Raw genomic sequence first — 21933 nt, 5'->3', positions numbered from 1 at the left:
CCGGATGACTAAAAATAAGAACGTAAGATGCCCAAAGCAGGGGAAATGAGCACAGTGCTTAACAACTCCCTCTTGACTTTGCAAACTACCAGGTTTTTTCCAGGGCAGTTGCATACTCTCTTCCCACTTGTGCAGAAAAACACCCTACTCTATTCAGCTGTACCCCACACCAGCTATTTGCAAGATATGCAGTGGGGAAGAATGTGCCTGGTCTGTGCAGGAGCTAGCTCTTGCTACTGCGTGGGCACAGCCTACTCTAACTACCTGCCCCTGCAGGCAGCGATCCCACTCAAAGGAAGGAACAAAGAAAACCTGCCAAGGAAGAGTTTCAGCTCAATCTCAGCTTCCTTGGGACAGCCTAGTGCAGCCAGCAAACATGTTGGATCTATTCACAAAGTGAAACAGCTGCAGTACTAACACTGAACAGCGTTAGGTAACCTGCATGGAAAGGTCAATTTTCAGACCCATTTAATTACTTAAACTTTGATTTTAGGGAATCCAGAGATGCCTTGATTGCAATTTTTGAACTTTGCTCTCTGATCCAAATGCAAAATGGCACTCGCTCGGTAATGAACCATACTGGCTCAGAGTCAGACCAAGTTCTTCCCAAACCACTTTGCATTAGAACTATACCACTTTAACAACAAAACTAGTTGTTCACCATTAAATTTCCAGTTCACTCAACCCATCTGCTAGGCTTTTTATCCAGCTAGCACATGGTTTGAGGATCCTCTCATGTTTTTTCATCTCTGTTTCCAAGATTTACTTTTCTGGATCTATCTGGGGATGGTGATGATGGATAGGGACCCAGAAGTAGGTGGCAACTGCATAGAGGAGAAAAAAAGTTCACGAAAGTCATGTAATTTCATTATAAAAATGAGATTTCTTTCTTCTGTGTGTTTCAGATCCTACCGTGAACTTAACACAAAAGGATGATCAGCAAGAATAATTTTCTAAAATTCGAATGCAAGTTAATGGAAACATAAATGCTCCTGCTTACCCCAAACCCCAACAAACCTGAACAAACTGTCAACAGTGTCCAAGGTACAACTCTTCTTTAACATGCATAAATCCCTCCTTAAAGTCACTTTTCAGATCTGCAGAAACGAATGAACTATTTTTTTTATTTCAGAGTTTCCATTAGGAATTATGGCTGTGAGCAACAGAAGAGGAACCAGAAGGGACAGGCGGACTAAAAATGTCTTCAGGAAAAAAAGGAAAAAGCAATTATCTCTGAGATTTACTGGCCTGTGAAACCAGCGGTACTGTGACCAAGAGATTTGTACTGCTGCAGTATTTAACTGTTCTTGCAGAACAATATAAATCTGCATTTGTCTGGCCTGGATTTGAAAGAAGTAATAGCAAATTCCAAATCTATCCAAAATAAGCTTTTAAGTTACTTCCTTTAAGTACCTGTGGACTCTATATGGTACTTAACCTCAGCACTTCTCTCTGACACAGCAGCAGCACAGCTCACCTTGTAGGCACACAAGAAGATAATACTTTCACAGATGTCTTTGAAGTTGAAGAAAGCCACAAATCCACACATATATCATCATCATTATAAACAAGAAATTACGAGGCTAATAAAGAAATGATTTCTCTTTCCAGTTGCTTTTCCTTATAATCTGCCTTTTTACCGAACACGTATCTCTTCAGATACTACAATACCAAGCTGTTTCAGGTTACTGTTTTCTACATACCCTTTCTTAAGACACAGGAGTGTGATCTTCATCCCCACTATAGAAGAAGGAAAATGAACATCGAGCATTTACCGCAACCTGTTCAACATCCTACAGGGAGCCTGTCACAGAGTCAAGATTTGAGCCCACACATGTTATTTCCTCATCTAATCCTCCTACACCTCAGTGCATTCAAAGAGGCAGTCTGTAACCTATTTTCTCATACTTAATCTTGTTGAAAAGTCTCCTTGATTATACACTCCTCTACACACTGCCCATTGGTTGCTCAGCCCTGGAGACTGGAAAACTGTTTATTCTGAGATTTCAAAACTCCTGTCACCTGCAATTGCAAAGTGTTATCTCTGAAGGTTACAAATGTAAGTGGCAAACCCAGGAAGCCAACATGTGTAGCATGAGCAAAATTTACAAGCTGTTTAAAAGTTTTGTGGGTTTACTTTCATTTTAGTTCCTACTCCAGGGACAGCAACAGACAAAAAGGAAGGAGTATGACACTATGAGCAACTGGCCTCGCAAAAGCCACACCACCAAGGACAGGGACACAACTGCCATTCCTTAAAAGAGAAGTGTCCTAACAGAGGAATATACCAAGCAGGAACAAAGTAAGGTCACTTCAACTGAAGTCAGCACTTTCTAAATAATAGAAATATGAAACCCTGATTGACTTGCCTGTGTTCTCCTCTTTTGCTGTGACAGAGACCATCTCAGCACCAGCATCTTGCATGATCTGACACAGGTGGCTTTCCATGGGAGGTGTCTAATGATATTTAGGTTTTTTTCCAAGACAAGTTTTGGGTGGTTGATCAAATTTAAGAATAACTTAATTTTTCAAAGAAATAATCTGAAAACATAACTAATCATAACCTAAAAGATCTGTGAACCAAGCAAATAACTCAGTGTGCCTCCTTTCTGAAAGTCTTATGATACTGCAGAACATGACTCCAAATTTTTGAACATCTAGGCTTCAAAACATTGTTATTCAGACCATAATACGAAGAAGTACAGAGCTTTTAGACAAACAGACAAGTATTTGTTAAAAGAGAGAGAGAAAGGTCCTTAAACTCTAAGTCCTGCTATAGGGGTTGCGATAGATGAAAAGGTCAGACAGGGCTTGTTGCTGGTTTTGTTGTTATTTAAATCATCAAGGTTCCTTACCTCGAAATTCCAGCCCTCTGAGCTGAAAGGTGACAAGGCCATTTCCAATTTCAATCAAGTGCACAAAGGCATTTAAATAATCCGATGCCAGAATAAAACAGTCTCCTGTGCTGTAGTTTCCCCAGCGGCCCAGAATCAAATCTCCACAAAGAGACTCCTGCAGAGATCTTGTCAGATGCTCATAAAAAATGGAGTTGAGATTATTGTCATCATTTCCTGCAACCAGAGCAGCACACATTTGTAAAGAAGAAAATTTATAACACACTGAGCCATTCTGCATAAAATCCCACATTCCTTGTCCTATCACTACAGTCCCTAATGAAGAGTCCCTCTCCAGCATCCCTATAGCCCCCCGTCAGATACTGGAAGGCTGCTATGAGGTCTCCACACAGCCTTCTCTTCTCCAGCCTGAACAGCCCCAACTTCCTCAACCTGTCTTCATACAGGAGGTGCTCCAGTCCCCTGATCATCCTCGTGGCCCTTCTCTGGACTTGTTCCAACAGTTCCATGTCCTTTTTATGCTGAGGACACCAGAACTGCACACAATACTCCAGGTGAGGTCTCATGAGAGCAGAGTAGAGGGGCAGGATCACCTCCTTAAACAGGGGAAGTTTAGATTGGATATAAGGAGGAAATTCTTTCCTGTTAGGGTGGTGAGGCACTGGAATGGGTGGCCCAGGAAAGCTGTGAATGCTCCATCCCTGGCGGTGTTCAAGACCAGGTTGGATGAGGCCTTGGGTGACATGGTTTAGCATAAGGTCTCCCTGCCCACGGCACGGAGGTTGGAACTTGATGATCTTAAGGTCCTTTCCAACCCTAACTATTCTATGATTCTATGATTCTTTTTTGTTCCTGCATAAAGCTTCTTCCTCTAGCTGGGTATCTTCCTCAGACTTTATAGAATCTGTATTTCCCAGGTGGCTTTTAGCTCTCCAGAGAACCAGGCATGAAACTTTTGTTTCATATTAAGAATAGTGTAAAGAGAACCTCAAATTAGTGCTAAGACTTATTTCAGGCCAAATTAAATCACCTCCATATTTTACAACAGCAAGAATTTTTTAGCTCCACTGAAAGTTTCTGCAATGCTAAGTTTATGTCAACATATTGTCCTTAATTTATGAACCCAGAAACCATCATTATTTCAGCCCATAAGCTTAAATCTGACTGTTATTTCTGAGATATTCCAGCTTCCAGGAATTTTGGTGGGATTTTTTTCTTTTAGTCTTCCAGGACAGGAATTTTCCACGAAGGCTTTTCCATGAAGTATCTGTTGGTACTTAAGATGAAGATACATATTTTACAAGAGTTCTCTGAGTATATCAAGAAAGAATAAAACTAGAATTGCTACCACTTGTTTAAAAGTAGTAGCTGTCCAATTACACATTGCTTGTTACCAGTTCTTCACCCCATCACAGTCTGGAAGTGTCATCTCCTAAAAGTTTATGGCATTTAACTGGATTAAAAGTAGCACTTCATGACGGTGATCCATGAAAGCGAAGGAACCTTTCACAAATGCTAACACAGTGCTGCATAATCTATAATGGTGCTCTCCTGTGCTTGTACTCTTTTACACAATACATACGTGACACAAGAACTGCTTTTCATTTCTGTAATGCACCAGTATCTCACCTTCAATATTTTTAAAATGCTGGTGCATTAATAGCTATATACATACAAACCAACATCTTGCAGGTGTATTTCTATACACGAGCGTGCATGTGGATACACATGTACAGATGTACATGCATATTTATGTATGTGCATATTTAGAAGCAGAACTAACAAGAAGAAAAAACCCAGAGGGTGACAGGCTATAGCTTCCCCTACAAATTGCTCCTCAGCAGAAGAGCAGGAATGAGCATGTTGCTACACTGCTTTTCATCACCAAGGCCATTATGCATCCAGTGTGGTATGGATGTACATGCAGGTGTGTATGCACATACAGACATACTCAGCTATACACCTTCCGGAGTACATTTAGTCAAAATCTGAATGAGTCATCTAATTAAATCTTTTAAGCACACACACAAAGGAATGTTTTGCTTGAGCTATGGGGTGTAAAACATAATCAACTTATTAGCATATAGAATAGTGCTAAAGGTTATTGCTACCAGATGACGGAATGGCCTTGGGAAACATCTTAACTCCCTGCCTTGAAATGATAAATAATGAAAGAGCATTATATATGCCTCAAACTGCTAATACCTCTCTTGCCTTCTTGGACACCCTGGATTACACCCACTTCTGCTTAAAGATGCATATTTTTTCATGCCTTGATGTAATGGATAAAGATAAAAGGGGGTGTGTGTGTAAATAAAAATATAACAGCAATAATTACAGTGTAATCTTATACCTCTACAATAGAAGCCCCTAATACCTCAGGGGCAAAATAAAACCAGCTGCAAAACACTAAAGCAGAAGAAACTCATATATGAAACCCTGGCTTCTCCTGCTGGAATGGGGATTTGGCATGAAACACTGGTATTGATTTCCAGTGGAAAGGGCTCTGTCCCACCAGGTGCTGAAGAGCATCAGCTGAGGTACCACACACTCTCCATGTCCACTGTCTCCCTCAAAAATGCTCTCGCTTCCCAGCCTCACAGGAACCACTTGGTGCAGCCCAGGAAGGTGCTTTACACTGCCATGGATCAGAGCTCATTTATTGCACTGGCACCCAGAGGAGAAGCCCACCATCCTTCTTACTTCTTTTTTTACCCCCTCCTGCAAATTTTCTGATTTCCCTTTCCCCCATCTCCAGAAAGGTTTCTCCCAGGGAAGAGGTGATACCTGCCAGCAGTTAGGACACCACTAACCTGCTGCTTTTTAACAAAACCTTTACTTACCAAGTCATACAACTTAAACCGATGCTCTACTACATTTAAAATGCTCTGGCTTGTTCACACAGCAGTTAAATCCTTTGCATCTCTTCAGCTTGCCCAGCAAAGCCTCAACAGTGTAAATAAATCACATTTTGCAAATCAAGCAACACACCCAAACTTCCAGGCCATACCTCCATCCTTTTCGATCTGAATTGCCAGTCTGGTGTTGGAATGGTCCGATCTTTTGGTGCTGGAAATAAAGACATGTTGTACAGCCAATTCTTTTTACTTTTGTTCTTAAATAAGACTCTCCCAAAATCACATTTGTATTTTCTTTTTAACATATCTTCTCTTTCTGTGTTTACATCATTATGCAGTTCACACTCTAATCCATTCATCAAGTTTATTCCAAGTAGGCATATATTTAGTTAGTTCCGTTCAGCATTGATATTGCATCTTATCAGCACACAGAAGTGTGTGTCCCCCCATCCCCTGTCCCCCTCCTCAAACTCTCTCTTCCCCATTTTCCTTCTTCTGGGGCAGAGAATCTGTGGTATGCAGCACATAGGCACATGCCACCAAAACAGTGAATAGAAAGAATATTAAATCAGTCTTTCTTCCTTTCTAAGCCCTAAGGAAAATAGCTAGACTCAAGGGGTTTTCTTTGTGTAAAAATATTTCTGTGGACATATAACATACATGGAAAAACAACAATAACAAAAAAACACTTAACTCAGTTTCATGTTTAGCTAGGAAGCAAGGAGTCAGTCTCTGGTCATTCTTATTGCTTGAAAAAAAAAGTAAGTTACAGGCTCTTGGTCCATATAGATGATAACCCTGCCTCTCTTATGAATGACACATTCCCTGTTCAGTTTTCATTGTAGCAGTGGAGTATAATACCATAGAAAAAATGGTTACGAGAGAGAAAGCAACTAAAAGACAGACTGGATTGAGCTTTTATTCCTACCTGTAACAAAAGACACTCAGTCTGAAAATAAGCAACAAGTAAATCACTGTGTCCAGAAGAAGGGTGTGATGTTGTGGTGACTAGGGATATTCAACACCAGAAATCCACAGATCTCCCAAGCCTTGAAGGGTACAAGTGGAAGCCTGGCTAACAGAAATACTACAGTAAATGCAATTTTCCCTGAAATACTGATATGGCAGCAGAGCTTTAGGATTTCAGGACACTTCATGAAGAACACCACCTCAGAAATTTTGCCCTCAATCCCTAGCCTTAGTAGGTCTACCAATCAGATACGCGAATATTCGTTGAAAAAGGGGGTTAAAGCAGAGAATGGGAAAAGGCAAAGCCATTTATTCCAAACAACAGCCAGCATAAGGTTACATGTGACAGCGGCAAGAGTCTAATCTGTCCAACAGCCTGCAAACAGAGGAGGAAAGTGGCAAGGCAACACCACTCCTGGCACTGGAACCAAGGGAGACACCCAGGCATGGTCCTGGGCAGCACGGCCAGGCAGGACAGGCTGGCTCTGGCTCACTAGGGTGGGAAGCACAAGGCCCTGTGGAGTTTTTGAATGGGCTGATGGTTGGCCAGTCAGCTTGAACAGCCTGAATATACTCACTATGAGACCTGCATGAAGACTGCATCAAAGAGGGTATATGTTGTATAGGAGGCTTTTAAACAGCTTAAATAACATTGCAGACAGATGGTGCAAACCCAGCACAACGTTGTCTTTGAAGCACAGCAGAGACCCCCTGGGAATCTGTATGTACTCATCTCAGTATTGGCTCCTAGGTGTCAATGTACAGGTTTTTTAAAAGGATGGAAGTTTCAGGGCTATAAGCTCACGCTTGAAGCCAACTGGGGGAAGGATGTCATTGATGTCCCTAATGTTGGAAAGCCTTTTCATCTACCCTCTAAAGCCTTCCCAAAAAGCTGTGGAAAACTGACCAACAGAAAAATTGCACACAGGCTTCCACAAGTAGAAGAGGAACAGAACTGCTTTACTTTCACTTGCTATCAGCAATGTTTGGTTTTTTTTTGCTTTAAAAAGGCACGTTCTTTACTTTGCAAGAAATACAGTTGAAGAGAATGTGAGCCTTAATTAGAATTATTTGCAATTAGCATTAGTACATTATCTACACTGATTAGCATTTTATTTGATGTATTATTTATCTTCCTGCCTCTGGTTGGCTCAGCTTATTGTAACTGCAATTTTCATTTCCTCTGCAACAGAAAATGGCAATGTGGGGTGGGGGAGAGGGCCTTCTAAGCAGTTCAGAATATAAAGAATGATTTTACTTCAAAAGGTTGTCAGAATTCTTCTACCCTGATATACATCCACCTGCAATTGCAACATATGCAAGAGTAAGCATAAAGATTAGGTTATGGAATTCAATCAATTTTCTATTCTCAGCAGAGAAATGCTGCTGATTTCCAAATGCATATGTTTTAAGATTATGAGGCTCCTTATTAACTTTCAGTCCCTCTGAAATGAGTGTGGCAGTATGAGGTACAAGCCAATACTATTCTTCACCCCAATTTTTACCAACCTATAAAGCATTTCTGTTCTTGAGGCATATTGAGACCTATACAAATCAAGCAATACTTCAGAAAATTCTAATCTACAATGAGTAGGAATCCTTTTGCCCAGCATGCAGCTCTGGCTCCGTTTCTTTCCTTTTTATTTTTCTTTGAGAGAAAGATGCATGATACAACCAAGGAAAATCACGAGTGCTTCAGGACACTCTGAGACAGATAATGCAGCATGACTGGGAAAAAGAGAAAGAAACAGAACAGCTCTCACCAACAAAACAAAACCAGGATTGCAGCTTTAACTTCCATTCCAAGCACAGTCATGGTTGCTTAAGCAGCTAAAATATGGGCCTCAGGACATGAGACAAGGAAGGATTTACCTTTTCAGATGCTATGAGAAAAACTCAAATCTTTAGACATATTTTGAAGTTTTTTTTAAATTATTATTATTATTTTTTAAGACCAAAGGTAATAGAGGTGTAAAGCAAACTCCTCTCCTGAAACTCGGTTGGTTGAATAAATCCGGTCACATAATCCATTTTGGACTTTAAAACTCTTCCACAATTATTAGTAATCAAAGGACCTTCTTGAAGCAATGGGAATTTGCATAACATTAAACTACAATACACCGTGCCTAACAATCAAGTCAGGGACACCTTTTCTCTTGGGCTTTTCACTGTCAACTAGGACCTCCTTGAGTGTTCCAGGGGATGACCTGGGCTTTCCTCCAGTGAAATCTTACTTTAAATTTGGTTGTTACCACTCATCCAAGATGCTAATTAGCTCAGTAATTGAATTTCTTCCTAAATTGCATTATTCTATGCAAATCGAGTGCAGGTCCTTCAGCACTTGCCCGAGAGAGCAAGTGACTGTTTAAAGTCAACATCTGCTTAGTTCCTGAAATATCTATCTCATGCTCTTTCAATTCATCATTTACATGGGCACTGAGATAATCCACTGGTTTGCATAGCACCGTTCACTCCATTATAACTATTGCTTCCCTTTGCAAAAGGATGAAGTCACTTTTACTTGCCTTGTCCAAAAATACTGCCTTGTTTTTCAACCTGGGAAGACTTTCTTCTTTCACTTTACTCTCCCAGTTTCCTTAGCAAGGTAGGAAAAAGACTGAGGGGGATTCAGGCACCCTGGGGAACATACAGTGGATGTTGAGAATTGGGGAATTTGAGGAGTAAAAAAAAAAGGTTGTTGCTGTGCTTATTTCCAGAAGATAAAAATAAAATCGCAGCTGTTCTATCTGCATTGCTGGTGCTGTTTTTTGCCCCAAAACACCAATTCAAGAGTTCCAGGCTTCCTGCTGTGAAGTAGGGGATCTCTACTTTGAAAGAGAACAAAAGAAAAGCAGTTCTTCTCTGGGGGATGCAAGAGATGCATTTCTAGGGTAGATTCAAAGTTTTTCTTTGTCTATGCCCAATGAATTTTAATCTGCCTTTCCATGACATCTAACAGGCAAATCTAAGACAGAAACTCTACTATGCTGCAGCCCTATTATTATTATTCTTCACGGGAGTCTGGAAAAAAAACCTTCAACATTTCCATGTGAAAATCTTACACTGCTGGCACTATAAATGGAAGGCTTAGCATTAAAACACAGTGGTAGTAGTAGGCTACAACAGTGAGGCAGGAGGGAGAATGAGGAGATGGAAGAATAACCAGGCATCCATGAATATTTGAAGGACACCAGAGGCAAAAACGATGCTACTAATTGGAAGTGTGAGGACACCCAAGTTGTTCTAATTCACTTTCATCTAAAACAAAGAATGATTTCAGTGTCATTGTAACAGCAAAGGGTGACAGCCCCTTCGTGCATAACCATACCCATGTTTTCTGGGCCACTGCATGGCAGATATGCCTTAGGTTTAACTCACACTGATGAAGATCTCTTAAAAACGAAAGAAACTTCTCCTTCCTGATCACTTTCTCTGATTCTTATTTTTCATGCTTTTTTCCTCCCCTCCTTCCTTGACTGCTCTAGTGTTTCATCTAACAATAATAAAAAGTGACTTTGATTGCACACTAGGAAACTGGGAGAAAGCTAAGAGATAAAGTTGATAAAGACAATGCTGTTGAATAATCCTTCTAAAACATCGGAAGACCTTATCATCAATAATTGTTTTCAAGTTTAAAAAGGTGCATGCTGACACCTTCTTGGGTTTGGTTTTCAGGGTTTTTTTGTGGTTGGTTTGGTGCTCATACTGCTGGCCTCAGCTCATACTGCTGTTAGGTGCTCATACTACTGAGCATGTTTATTTGGCATATTCTTAAGCCTTTTCTTAAGGTGAGGTTTCTGTGCTCCTGCAGCAATAGGGAGAGGTGTGAAATTGATAAAAAGCTGAGTGCCCAAACATAGATTAAGCATCCCACATACATGCATATTCGAAGGTTTAGCTGGGGAATTCACCTCTTATTGTAAGCTAGGTTATTTAAACATCTGCATAATTTAAAATATTCACTAGTGCTTTACCAAATTGTCATCAATATCCCTGGTTTTGTCTTATTTGCCTACCTTGCTACCTATTTTTTTTCCACTTGTCCAAGTATTTTTTTCCTTTTGAAAGCCATCTAGTCACTATCTTCATGTATTTTATACTAACCAATACAAGAAACTTTACAAGTGGAAGGATTATGCCAACTGCACAGAGATGTTTGTACTCATTCTTGTGTCAGTGAAAAAAGGCCAGGACCCTGACATTCGTGTAAGGTTGAGGCTTAGCATGGGATCATGCATCACAGCTATACCTCACTATCTGCAATTCATAGAGATACTTTAAATTTAAAAGCAAATATACTAATTACACACAAAACCATGTATACGAAGGAGTGTATGTGAGTGTTAGTTTTCTGATTTTCCCATCATGAGCCAATACAAACATTATAGGAAAGGTACTCCACTGTGCCCAGCTCTGGATAAAGAACTCTGCAGAATGAATTCACGGGCTCATGAGTGACGGGGCAAAAGCCTGAGAAATGGTAAGGACCTGGAGGATAGGAAGGAGGTGATGAGAAAAGTCCTGGTGAAGTTTTCATTAGAAAAAGAGAGTGAGATCAGACAGCAAAAAAAAAAAAAATTACCAAAATGTTGGCAGCTGCTTCAGCTAACGAGGCCAAAATGTTTGCCTCCTTTACTCCACAGAGCAAGGCACTGCTTAAAAATAAAATTATGAGGTAGAGATGGCACAAAAGTGTAAGGAAATACAAGAATAAGAGAAAGACTGGTGAATGATGTCTTACAAAGAAAGCCTACATCAGAAATACTAGTTTAGCTCACTATAGGGTTTTTCCACGTATGTATTTCTCAGCAAAAGATGAAGAGAGTCAAAGCAGAAGCTCACCAAGCCATTCCAGTGCCATCAACCTGCAAGTATAGCATCAGTGATACTACACTGAAGAACAAGAAAAATCTTACTGCTACTGTGCAGTTGTACAAAATTTGATCATAACCAGGGATTTTAATACCTCTAGATATTTCACTGCAAGGACTGTTTAGAGTGTTAGTCATTGACAGCAGTCATTATGATAGTCTCTTACAGTACTCTTCAGACTGAAAAAAAAATCTCCGGCATTTTGAGAACAAACACTTCTAGACATAGGATTCAAAATAAGGGGAAAGAAGCAAACAAAAAACAAGCACCAAAAATCCCCAAACTTCTTGCTTTCATCCAGTATTTACTTAGTCCCAACTAGTACAAAGCTTTAGAGACCATTCTGAGCAATGGTGACAATAATTCTGTATGTTGCATTATCGCAGAAAGAAGTGAGAGTTATTTTACATTTTGCTTTTAGAAGCCCCAAGACTGTTTGGGTCCAGTACATAAGGAGACAACCCAGGATTTGGGCAAGCTGTAGTATGAAATATTCCCAGCTGCTATCTGTACACAATTTACATATCACCTCAGTCAGAACAGTTACACTTGCGCAACATCTCTGTGATCTCAGTTTTTCCCATCTTCGCATCTTGACAAAAGTTGCTGGAGTATGCCTCTTCTCAAATGTTTGTGTTCAGTGCTCCAAACCTCATCTTGCCCCTAAATGTCTGATTCTCTTAAATCTAAACCAGAAGGTGATCTACATTATTGAAGGGTATGGGATGGAAGCTTGCTGAGAACACTTATTCTTATGGAAATTCAGTCAATCCATTTTAACAGGTCTCCAATATTTGACATGACAGAAATCTCATGTGTTTACTTGATCTCATTAGATTTACATAATTTGGAAACTAAGCATTAGATGAACAGCTTATAAAGTGTTAACACCACTGTATATCCACACAAGCCCTCAAAATATGACATGCTTCCTATTTCTGATCCTACGAGTCCATTCTCCTCCCTCTCTTATGCCTGTTGCTGCCTTCCTTTCCAAATATCTTTAAAAGTCCTCTTATATCACGCTCCTGATTTTCTTTATAAGTCTGAGTTCCTGCTTATCAATGTCTGTTGCATTATCCTCTCAGATTTTTCACTGCACACATTTTCCTTTTTTCCCCATTCCTTTCCCTTTTCATTTATCCCATTGTGGTTTTGATCTCTGCTTGTGTTCCTGCCTGGTCTCAGCATGCATTCTGTCTGATGCGTCCCTTCTGTCTTTATTCTGTCCTCTTAGAATGATTCAGTGAATTGGAGTTGTGAATCCGTCTTTAACTCAGCAGGGAACTACAAAGCACTGAATCAGAATACACTCCCAATTAATTATCACACATACGGCTCCTATTCAATTAGCTTCAATTTGTCTTGTTGATGGCCAGGGGCAAAATTTGAGAAGTGATGTTACCATTAAGAAGATACTGCCAAACAGTTAAAATACAACTTGAATTTTGTATAGCCTCCCTTGAGAGTGAAACTCTTGGCAACTCAGAGAACACTTAATTTTAATACCAGATCTGTTGGATTAAAGGTGCCTGGTTTTCCTCACCCATCCTTTCTCAGACAGCCCTTGCATTTTCACAGTTCAGTGTGACTCTGCACATGGAGTCAAGCATGAGGTGAGGGTTGGTTTGGAGAGATGTGCATATCTCTGTGCTACAGCAAGTGGCCAAAGGGGCACACACACACACAGTTCAAGATGCTGAGGGGAGTGTAACTGCTACTAAGGCTTTTTCTAGCTTGGCACTTTACCCGAAGCAATACCTCCCACGTCTGAATGCTGTGGCTTTGTTGCTCCTCAGAGCCCCACACACCTGCTGAAAGGGATTAAAGACTCCCAAACCAGGCAAGTTCTGCAGGTACAAGCCCATGGGTAGTACTGGTGGTATGCAATGTGAAGGTGTAAAGTAGACAGGCAGTACAGGGAAAGTTCTTGAGAAGACAGTCAGATGAGTAAGTCTAATGAATAACAAGTAACTTCAGAGGGCTATTAAAGAACTAAGGCTGAAGGATGGACAAGAATCTTCCTTGTTCTTCAAACATTTTGGTTTTCTCTATTCTCCCCCCCCAGTGCCAGAACCATGGCCACATGCACCTGGAGAATAGGGCACAACGTCCTAAAGGCCAGTTTATACTCATTGTTTCAAGAGGGAACATTTCCCTCCCCTGCCAAAAAAAAAAAAAAAAAAAAGAAGAAAACTCTATTGGGAAATCTGCAAGTAGAAGAAAAAATTAGCAGTTTGCTAACATTCCAGCTTTTACATCACTGCCAGGCAGAAAGTACCACTACAATCAGTAGAAATGCTATAGCTGTGGGCACACAAGCTAGGCCTAAACATCCCTCAGTACCAGTCTAGGCTGGATGCTCAAGGATCAAAATTCCTTCGAAGTCTCCAGCAAGACTCTCATCAAATTCTACATGCTTTGCAAGCAGGACAAAGCAGTTCTTCTAATTTGAAGACAACATACAAAAACTTCAGACTAAAACCCATTCATTCATTGGTCCTACTTGTTTTGACTTGTAAGTCCCAGGTACTAATAAGCACCCATTTTTGTCTTATCTACACACCGATACTTACTTATACTATTTTTCCCATTTCTAAATTAACTTGACACTGAATAAAAGCCTGAAGGAGCTCTCAGGCCAACTCAGTGAAGACCTCTCTTAAAAGAGCCACAGCCATCAAAGGGGCTATCATTCATAAAACTAAGTAATAGCATAGGAAATAGGATCTCAGTTCACTCTGAAGTTGTGCAACTGGAATACAGTGCTTCTTTCTGCTCAGTTCATAAAAGACAGTATAGAAGCAGAAGCAGCTAGAGAGAAACACAAAAATTAGCAGAGAAAGAAACAGTTTAGAAGAAACCAAAATGATCACAATGAACACTAAACCTCATGGTTGCAATGTGGCTTTCATGCCAGGTGGCTGGAAGTATTCAGAAAAGTTTGAACTCTAAGTAAGGAGAACAGGCAGTGACAGCAGTCAAAACATAACATTTCTGAAGTGATATTTGAGGAAATCAGGCTAACACAAACTCCTGCCGATTAGGGGGAAAAAATGGTTCTCCTATGCTTGACTTATGCTGTGATTGTTGACTTCAGAGGTTAATGTACATTTCTATAATGTATTCATTGTAAACCAATGTCCAAGGCATTAGTGAACTATAAACATCTGCTGCAGTTTTCCTCTGTAAACATCACCACTATGGAGGTCTACAAACATGTGAAAAATCAAACAACATAGCAAGAAAAGACCAAAAAAAAAGAAACACAGCCCTAAAAAAGAGAACAAGAAAGGTCCGAACATGCAGCTCCCAAAGAAGGCCCATGGAAAGTTATGGGTGAATGACATCTTGTGTTCAGAACAGGGGTCTTAGCAGCTGTAACAGATGAGCAGCGTCACAGGGAAACCAGATGCACCAGGATGTGTTAAAATAAGCATTTGGAAGTAGAAGGCCTATTATTTTATGGGAAAAAGGGAGAGAGTAGAAGATGACTTTTCACAGCTCCTTTTCCCACACACATGCATAACATGGGGTCAACCCAAATGACATCTACACTGGGAACATTCTTCCCATTCCACCTGTAGGCTGTCCATGATGGGCAGTTTAAGTGAGCTTGTAGGATAAAAGAAAATACCAGCTTCACTAGATTTGAGGCAGGGGAGGCTTTGCTCACCCTCCATTCCCAGCTGTATTAACCTTGTAGGTGGCTATTTTCCAGACCACAATGACCGGAACAGTAACACAGTGATATTTAAAAAGATTGAGAAAAGAAAGGCTTGCTCACATATTCTCAAACATAGAGAGGTGTCCTGTAATTTTCTTCTGAGATATCTGGCAATTTAATCACAGTCTCTAAACTAATTTAGTTACATAACATTGTAAGTCACTCAAGACCCTTCAAAGCAAATGCAAGCTGTGCCTTACCCCAAAATAGGCGCTGAACCAGAAGAACACAAACAGGAATGAGCAGGAGAGATGAGTGGCTTGTAGGCAGTGAAATCTCCAGATTCCTGATGGCAGTTTGCTGTTGGCAGTGACAAATCACAGCTGCAGCAGAGAATAGGCTACTCAATGTGATCCAGCGGTTAGATCCACTGGGGAATGAAAGTAAACTTCCTACTCTGTTCTGTCCATTGCCATGTCCAAGATACACAGCAAGATAAGACAAAGGGAGGAGTGGGACAGGGTCAGGCTGCAGCGTGACCAAGTATTTAAGAAAAGAAGCAAAGCAGAGGAATAGCACAACAGTGTTTGAACAAACACTTCATGTTTTAAAGTGCCTATACATTAAACAAGATTTTCTGTTATTTCCTCTTCTCTTTCTGACATCTACAGCCTAATCACTCCAACACCTGTGAAAATAAAGACTAAACCAGGACTCTTCAAACTGGGAAGCAGGACCCAGGCTAAGGCCAGCACAAAGCTGGTGTTGCATCAATTTTTTTATCTTTAATTATTTTGAAAGACAGAAAATGTCTCATATCTTGACTCCCACGAGGCAACCAGCTCATGAGCAGCAGGCCAGCTTTCTGATTTCACACCCTTTTCTTTTCAACAATGTCAGCAGAAGCTGTAAATAAGTGGTTGCATGAGGAGCTCTTTCTTACTCACCTTTGTTATTGCCTTATTTTTTCTTCTTCTTAAAGCCAACCTTCTCTTTCCCCAAGAAAAGATCTCTGACCTCAGTTACATGTAGGCTCTGCATGCAGTGAGTACCAAAGTGCACACTATAAACAAACAGCATTCGCTGATGCAGGGAAGAACACCCATGCTCTGCACACACACTGCAAGAGCGCAAACAGGCACAGTGTGATTCCTGAATTTTGAAGAGCTTACTCGGAATTTCACAGTTTGCTTACTGTCAAAATGATTGTTGGTTTTTTTTTCCAACCCACTTAAGTTCCTCCATCTCCTTTTAAAAACAAACAAGCCATCATCTTAATTCTCTAAGACTTTCAGCTCCAGCTCACATCATCTAGAGTGGCAGATGCCCAGTCAGAAACCTTAGGAATCAAACTCCTCTTCTGCCAGCAGAGAAAAATGGGACTAAATGAATCACTGGAAATGCAAGATATGTCTATGTGCACTCAGAAAACACCGAGTAAATCAAGCCAACACTTTAAGGAACAGACGGAACAGTTGCTCACCACTTGGGCTACTGGCTTAATAGCCCAGCTTTATTAATAAACTTGGCATTTTCTACTGCCAATGTCCAAGGCTTCAACTCTGGATTCACTTTACAGAAAATGAACCAGCTGTTTTTTCCTCATCTCATTTCACACTGTTAGCCCAAATGAGATACAAAAATAAGTTTTCCTTAACTGAAACAAAGAAAAAATGAAGTCTGCTTGACAGCAGTTAAGTGTGAGCATAGCGATGAACAGAAATGACACTCTAAAAAGGTAACCTAATTTATGAGTTGGAAGAAAAACAAAACCGTGATGTTTTGCTATCTAGACTGCTTATCAAAACTGTTTTCAGTTAGTCCAATTAAGAGTTTAAATTATAGAAGATATAACCATGGAATTGACTACCTCTACTTCATATAAACGCAAATGAGTTTTTATGTAGCTAATATAAATGAGATAATTTAATGTAGCCATCAATACAGCAAGGAAGTGTTTGAAAGTGAGTATGCAAAGCAGGCAAAACAAAAAAGCTATATAAAGCTACTGAATAATAAATATAAATAATAAAAAAATCTGCCAGAGCTTCTGCTTCAAATGAGTGTGTTTCAGATTGTGCTGTACCTAACCTGCGACTTTCCATTTTACAATGATATGTAGTGACAAGACATGGGGGAATGGCTTTAAACTGACAGAGGGGAGATTTAGATTCAGTATCAGGAAAAAAATCTTCATTATGACGGTGGTGAGACACTGGAATAGGCTGCCTAGAGAATTTGTAGATGCCCCATCCCTTGGCAGTGCTCAGGGCCAAGTTGGATGAGGCTTTGATTAACCTGGTCTAGTGGAAGGTGTCCCTGCCCATAGCAGCGGGGTGGAACTGTATGAGCTTTAAGATCTCTTCCAACTCTAAACCATTGTATGATTCTGTGGTAATACCCTTAGCTGCACATGTGCATGCCAAAAAGGAAAGCTCTACACCAACTTCTCCATCTGTGTGTTCTGTCTTACAGCACCTGAGAACTCAGTGCACATCTGTCCAGAGGGCACCATAGCCCAAAAACAGGTCAGTGCAGCAGCTGAATTTCCACTCCAGCTCAAGTTTCTGATCCTATTTAACTCCACAGCTCTGAAAGAAAGCAATTATGCCATCCCTTTGAATTTTCAGATGTTGAAGGTCAAGATTTAAAGCAGTAAAGCAAGACCTATTTCAATTCAAATATTTAAGTATTCCATATAAAATTTGCCTATTCTTAATACAAAATTACTCCCTTCCCTTGACTTTTTCTGTCTTTCAGTGTGTCCCTTCAGTGAACCAGGAATTCTTCAGTTCAATGCTCACTCTGGTCAATTCTTCATGTGAGCAACGAAATACTGAAATGGAAATCAGGCAAGGGAGAATCACCTAGATACAAAATTCATATAAATTTAGGAGAAATCATTACATGTGCCTATTATGGGATACCACAGGTTCAGCCAAACATTTATTTCACTTTGATGACTGTCTGAATCTTCTACGGGCCTGTTTTCCACTTCTGAAAGGTTTATGAGGGGCAAGCTTGTGGTTTTATGTGAGAAGATCACAAAAGATAAATTAGAATTTCTTATAAACAAAGCATGATTTTTTTCCACAGAGTCTAATTTAAGCATTCATGTTGAAGGCGAAGTTGTAGTTACTTCTTATTTTGGAAGGAACAGTGGCAGATTAATGTATCAAAACGGCTAGGTTTTTTTGCGCTTGAAGTTTTATCGTTTATGGGTAATAATTAGCTAGCTTTGCTTTCAGAAACTATTAGCACCAACTTCTTCACTTCCCTTAGTGGGAGTCACAGATGATCAATAACGATGAAAACAAGACCCCTCCCTTATCTAAGTATCAAGCATCAACCATCTTTTGAAATTTCCTTTGAATATCTTCTGTTCATCTCATTCCAAAAGCCTTAGACAAACCAAAATTAAATTAAACCACTCCGTTCTATTTCTACCTGCAATAACATACAGATTCTACGCTAACCTAGCTATATGGAAGTGATGCGCCTACAACCAAGTTTGATTCGCTAACTGGTACCTAGAAACACCTTCAAAACACTGTGGTTGAAGTAAAATGTAGCAGATGTTAAAATCTCCACTTCCTACTTAATAATGTTCAAATTTTCCATCCAAAAATGTAAATTAGTCTGTCGGATTAGTGGCAGTGTCCTGCCTTTCCGTGACTCCCCTCAGCTTCACTCCTGTGAAATAATGAACCCGTTGACCCCTCAAAAAAAGATGTATAAGAGAATTTTGTTAAGATTTGGCCCCAGTATACAAAACTCAGCTCCCCTCAAAAGCCTCTTTATATGATTTGGCTTTGTCTGAGTAATTCCTTTATAGATGAGTACATACGTACTCACAGATGCAAGTCAAAATCAAACAAACTCCTTTGCCGTAAATAAGGGAAAAAATAATCACTGTAATTTCTAGTTTTGAATTCTCTTGAGGTGCTCAGATACATTAGTGGCACCAACACAGGAAGTGGGGTAAGTGTAACACTTCTCACTGGTCTGGCCAAGTCCTAATTTGGCCAATACAATTTTCACTTTATGCAGCTGCAGTAAGTTACTCCAAGCCTGGTTACATGTTAGTAGGGGGTGAAGAGCTCACACACTGCCCAGAGCACAGGACTCTAAGGACTACCACCCTCCCCCTGCCCTTAATTATTGAATCCAGTCCCTAACCTTGAAGACTGTTCATTCATTCCTTGCAAAAAACTACCTCCATCTGGAAGTGTTTACAGGTCTCCAGTACTCTTGTTGGAAGCCCATTAGATCCCAGTTACCAAGAGCTTTTAAATCTTTCTGGGCAGAAGGAGCAAAAGCTCTTTACTCAATGTTTTCAATATTCTGTGTTTGTGTCCTTGTCAAACTGAATGACAGCTACAATCTGACAAAACCAACCAATTCTTAAGTCGAACTCCTAGATCAGATGAAGCAAGAATAACAATGCACACTCATCATCACTTCACTGTGAGAGTTACTTGCCACATCCCAAATGGTAACACTTAATCAGGATAGTATATAATTCATTAATGCAGCCTGACTTCTAGTGCCAAAGGCTTCACAGATTTAGTCGCTAACACTAGCTAGGCGAGACCAAAAAGGCTGACAAGTGGGAGTTTTACTGATTTTTTTTTTTTTCACAGCTTCATTACTGTCTGTCTGTACAATAAATGCAACATGACACCTCATCTGTAACATAAGGATAATTTCTTAAATACATTTGCAGAATAACCAAATAATCATGAAACAGTAAAACACCAGAATCAAGGTTCAAAGATTAACCTCTCATACGCTACAATTTAAGGATCATCTCTGGAAAGAAAAATACCTCCAGAGATGAAACTAATGAGGGCAAAACCTTTACAAATAACAAGTATAGAAATTTTTTGAACAGTCTTACTTGTAGTTTTTCTCCCAGAACTTGATCGGTCTTGCGTATGATGCGATAAAGATGACACTGCCAAGAAATGGACTCAGCGGTGTAGAAAAGACTGAGGTGGCCAGGGTTTGAAAAAAAAGCATAGCAGAGTCTGAAAACTGCAAGTTAAGGTAACAGAAATGATTTAGTTATACATTTAAACCACTATTGAGGCAGCTCTTTGAACCGCTTTTGTGCTTTTGTTCTTATTTATACACCAAAGAGGTGGTAAGGTAAGGAAGGAAAAGGCAAGCAGTGCCAAATAGCCAATTATCAACATGTAATAGGTGGCTTTCAATGCTACACAGCTATAATGGAGGTGACATGTCTGAACAGAATATGTTATTAACTGGCTGACCCTGTCTAATCTTTGCCTGAGGACAGATCCTGAGTGTGGGCAGAGCAGTAAGTGCCCTTTTCCCACTGCCTAGTGTACCTTCTGTAACACAAAGCACCTTTCCAGAGCCTGACACCAAGCTGAAAGGAAAGCCCTCCCCCAGATAGCACTTTCTTGGAAATTCTTTGTTCTCTGCACTGGAGTCTGCCTCCTAGAGTGTCTGGTATTCTGTTCTGTGAGTTTCTGCTTACTTTGGAATAATCTAGTATGTGGAGAAACAACTATGCCTCTATAATCCAGCCTGCTGGCTTAAAAGCATGCTTTCATGTTAATTCTTACTGACAAATTAATATTCCATGCTGACTGAAAAGTAAAAAATATTCAGCATTTCATATGCTTTGAAATACATACAAAATGAGAAGATGAGGAGAGGGAAATGGTAAGTACCACACATAAACATCATAACGAATGCCTGAATCCATAGCTTACTTTAAAGTCATTATTTCAGATGGCTGGAAAGCAAGTTAGGAGATGGATAAGGGTATTGAAAAAGATACAAATTAAAGGAACATGATTAAAACAACCTGAGTAAATGAAATGCTAGGCTTTAATTCTTCATTAATTCAAACCATGCTTATGAAAGCTCAGGAAAAAGGTTTCCAAAATGGCATAAGAGACCAGTTGTCCTTCCTTACACCTCTCTTGGGAGGAAGGTGCTAAGTAAGGATGCTATCAACTGAAGTAATTGAAGTGCTGGAGCCACTATTGAAGTACAGCAATCAAGTGCAACTCCAACTAAAATTAAGATAAAATCACCCAGTAACAATAGCCTTTTAGCCTACCCTCACAAGAAATATCCCTTTATGTGTCCCACATAAAGTCTCTCTCGACTTTACAAAAACCATTTTAAACACATGCAGCACATTGTGGTAACATATTTCCATTAAAAGGCTCGCTAGCCATGCTTTCAAAGCAACCTGTGAATATTTGCTAAAATACCTCCCCAAATCCCTCAAACTTTTTAAAAGAAAGTGGCCTGGAAGGGTGTCTTTCTGCATTACCGAGACTGGAAAATGAGCTGCCCTCTGAGTCTGAAGTTCAAAAAGCAACAGAGAGCACAGAGCATCAAAAAGGTTCAACTGTCACATTACACCATAGTCATAACCAGCATTGGCTGTGAAAGAGTAACAAGCATTTACAAGTGTCAGATAAGGAAAGGAAGCATGGGAACTGAAGAGACGAAAAGAGAACAAGGAGGACAGATAGGGACAGCAAATCATGTTTTCTAAAGTGAGCTCTAATGTCATGTTTGATTTAAAAATTGCCACCATGATAAGTCATTTATGACTCCGCTGTGAAGTGTTCGTGTCTAAGACATAATCAGTAGCAACAGTTTTATTTTTGCTGAAAGACATAATGCTCTACTAAATGCACATTGGAAGACATTTTCCATCTGA

At 40.0% G+C, this 21933-nt stretch overlaps 1 protein-coding gene across 1 annotated transcript in view; it reads right to left on the bottom strand.

Annotated features, from left to right (window-relative positions):
* PCNX2 (pecanex 2) overlaps positions 1 to 21933 on the bottom strand; it is a 154671-nt gene that overhangs the window by 36334 nt on the left and 96404 nt on the right. The window contains exons 23-25 of the mRNA XM_062641709.1: positions 20122 to 20251; positions 5866 to 5924; positions 2856 to 3071 (exon numbers count right to left, since the gene is read on the bottom strand). Coding sequence (XP_062497693.1) covers positions 2856 to 3071; positions 5866 to 5924; positions 20122 to 20251 — 405 coding nt within the window. The remainder of the gene's footprint in view (positions 1 to 2855; positions 3072 to 5865; positions 5925 to 20121; positions 20252 to 21933) is intronic.

The sequence above is a fragment of the Pezoporus occidentalis genome, unplaced genomic scaffold (genome assembly GCF_034315485.1).
Source record: "Pezoporus occidentalis ecotype Australia unplaced genomic scaffold, CSIRO_AGI_Poc_V1 ctg7, whole genome shotgun sequence".
Taxonomy (NCBI): Eukaryota; Metazoa; Chordata; class Aves; order Psittaciformes; family Psittacidae; genus Pezoporus; species Pezoporus occidentalis.
Note: the sequence above shows the minus strand (reverse complement) of the source record. Positions and strands in the feature narration are given on the sequence as shown.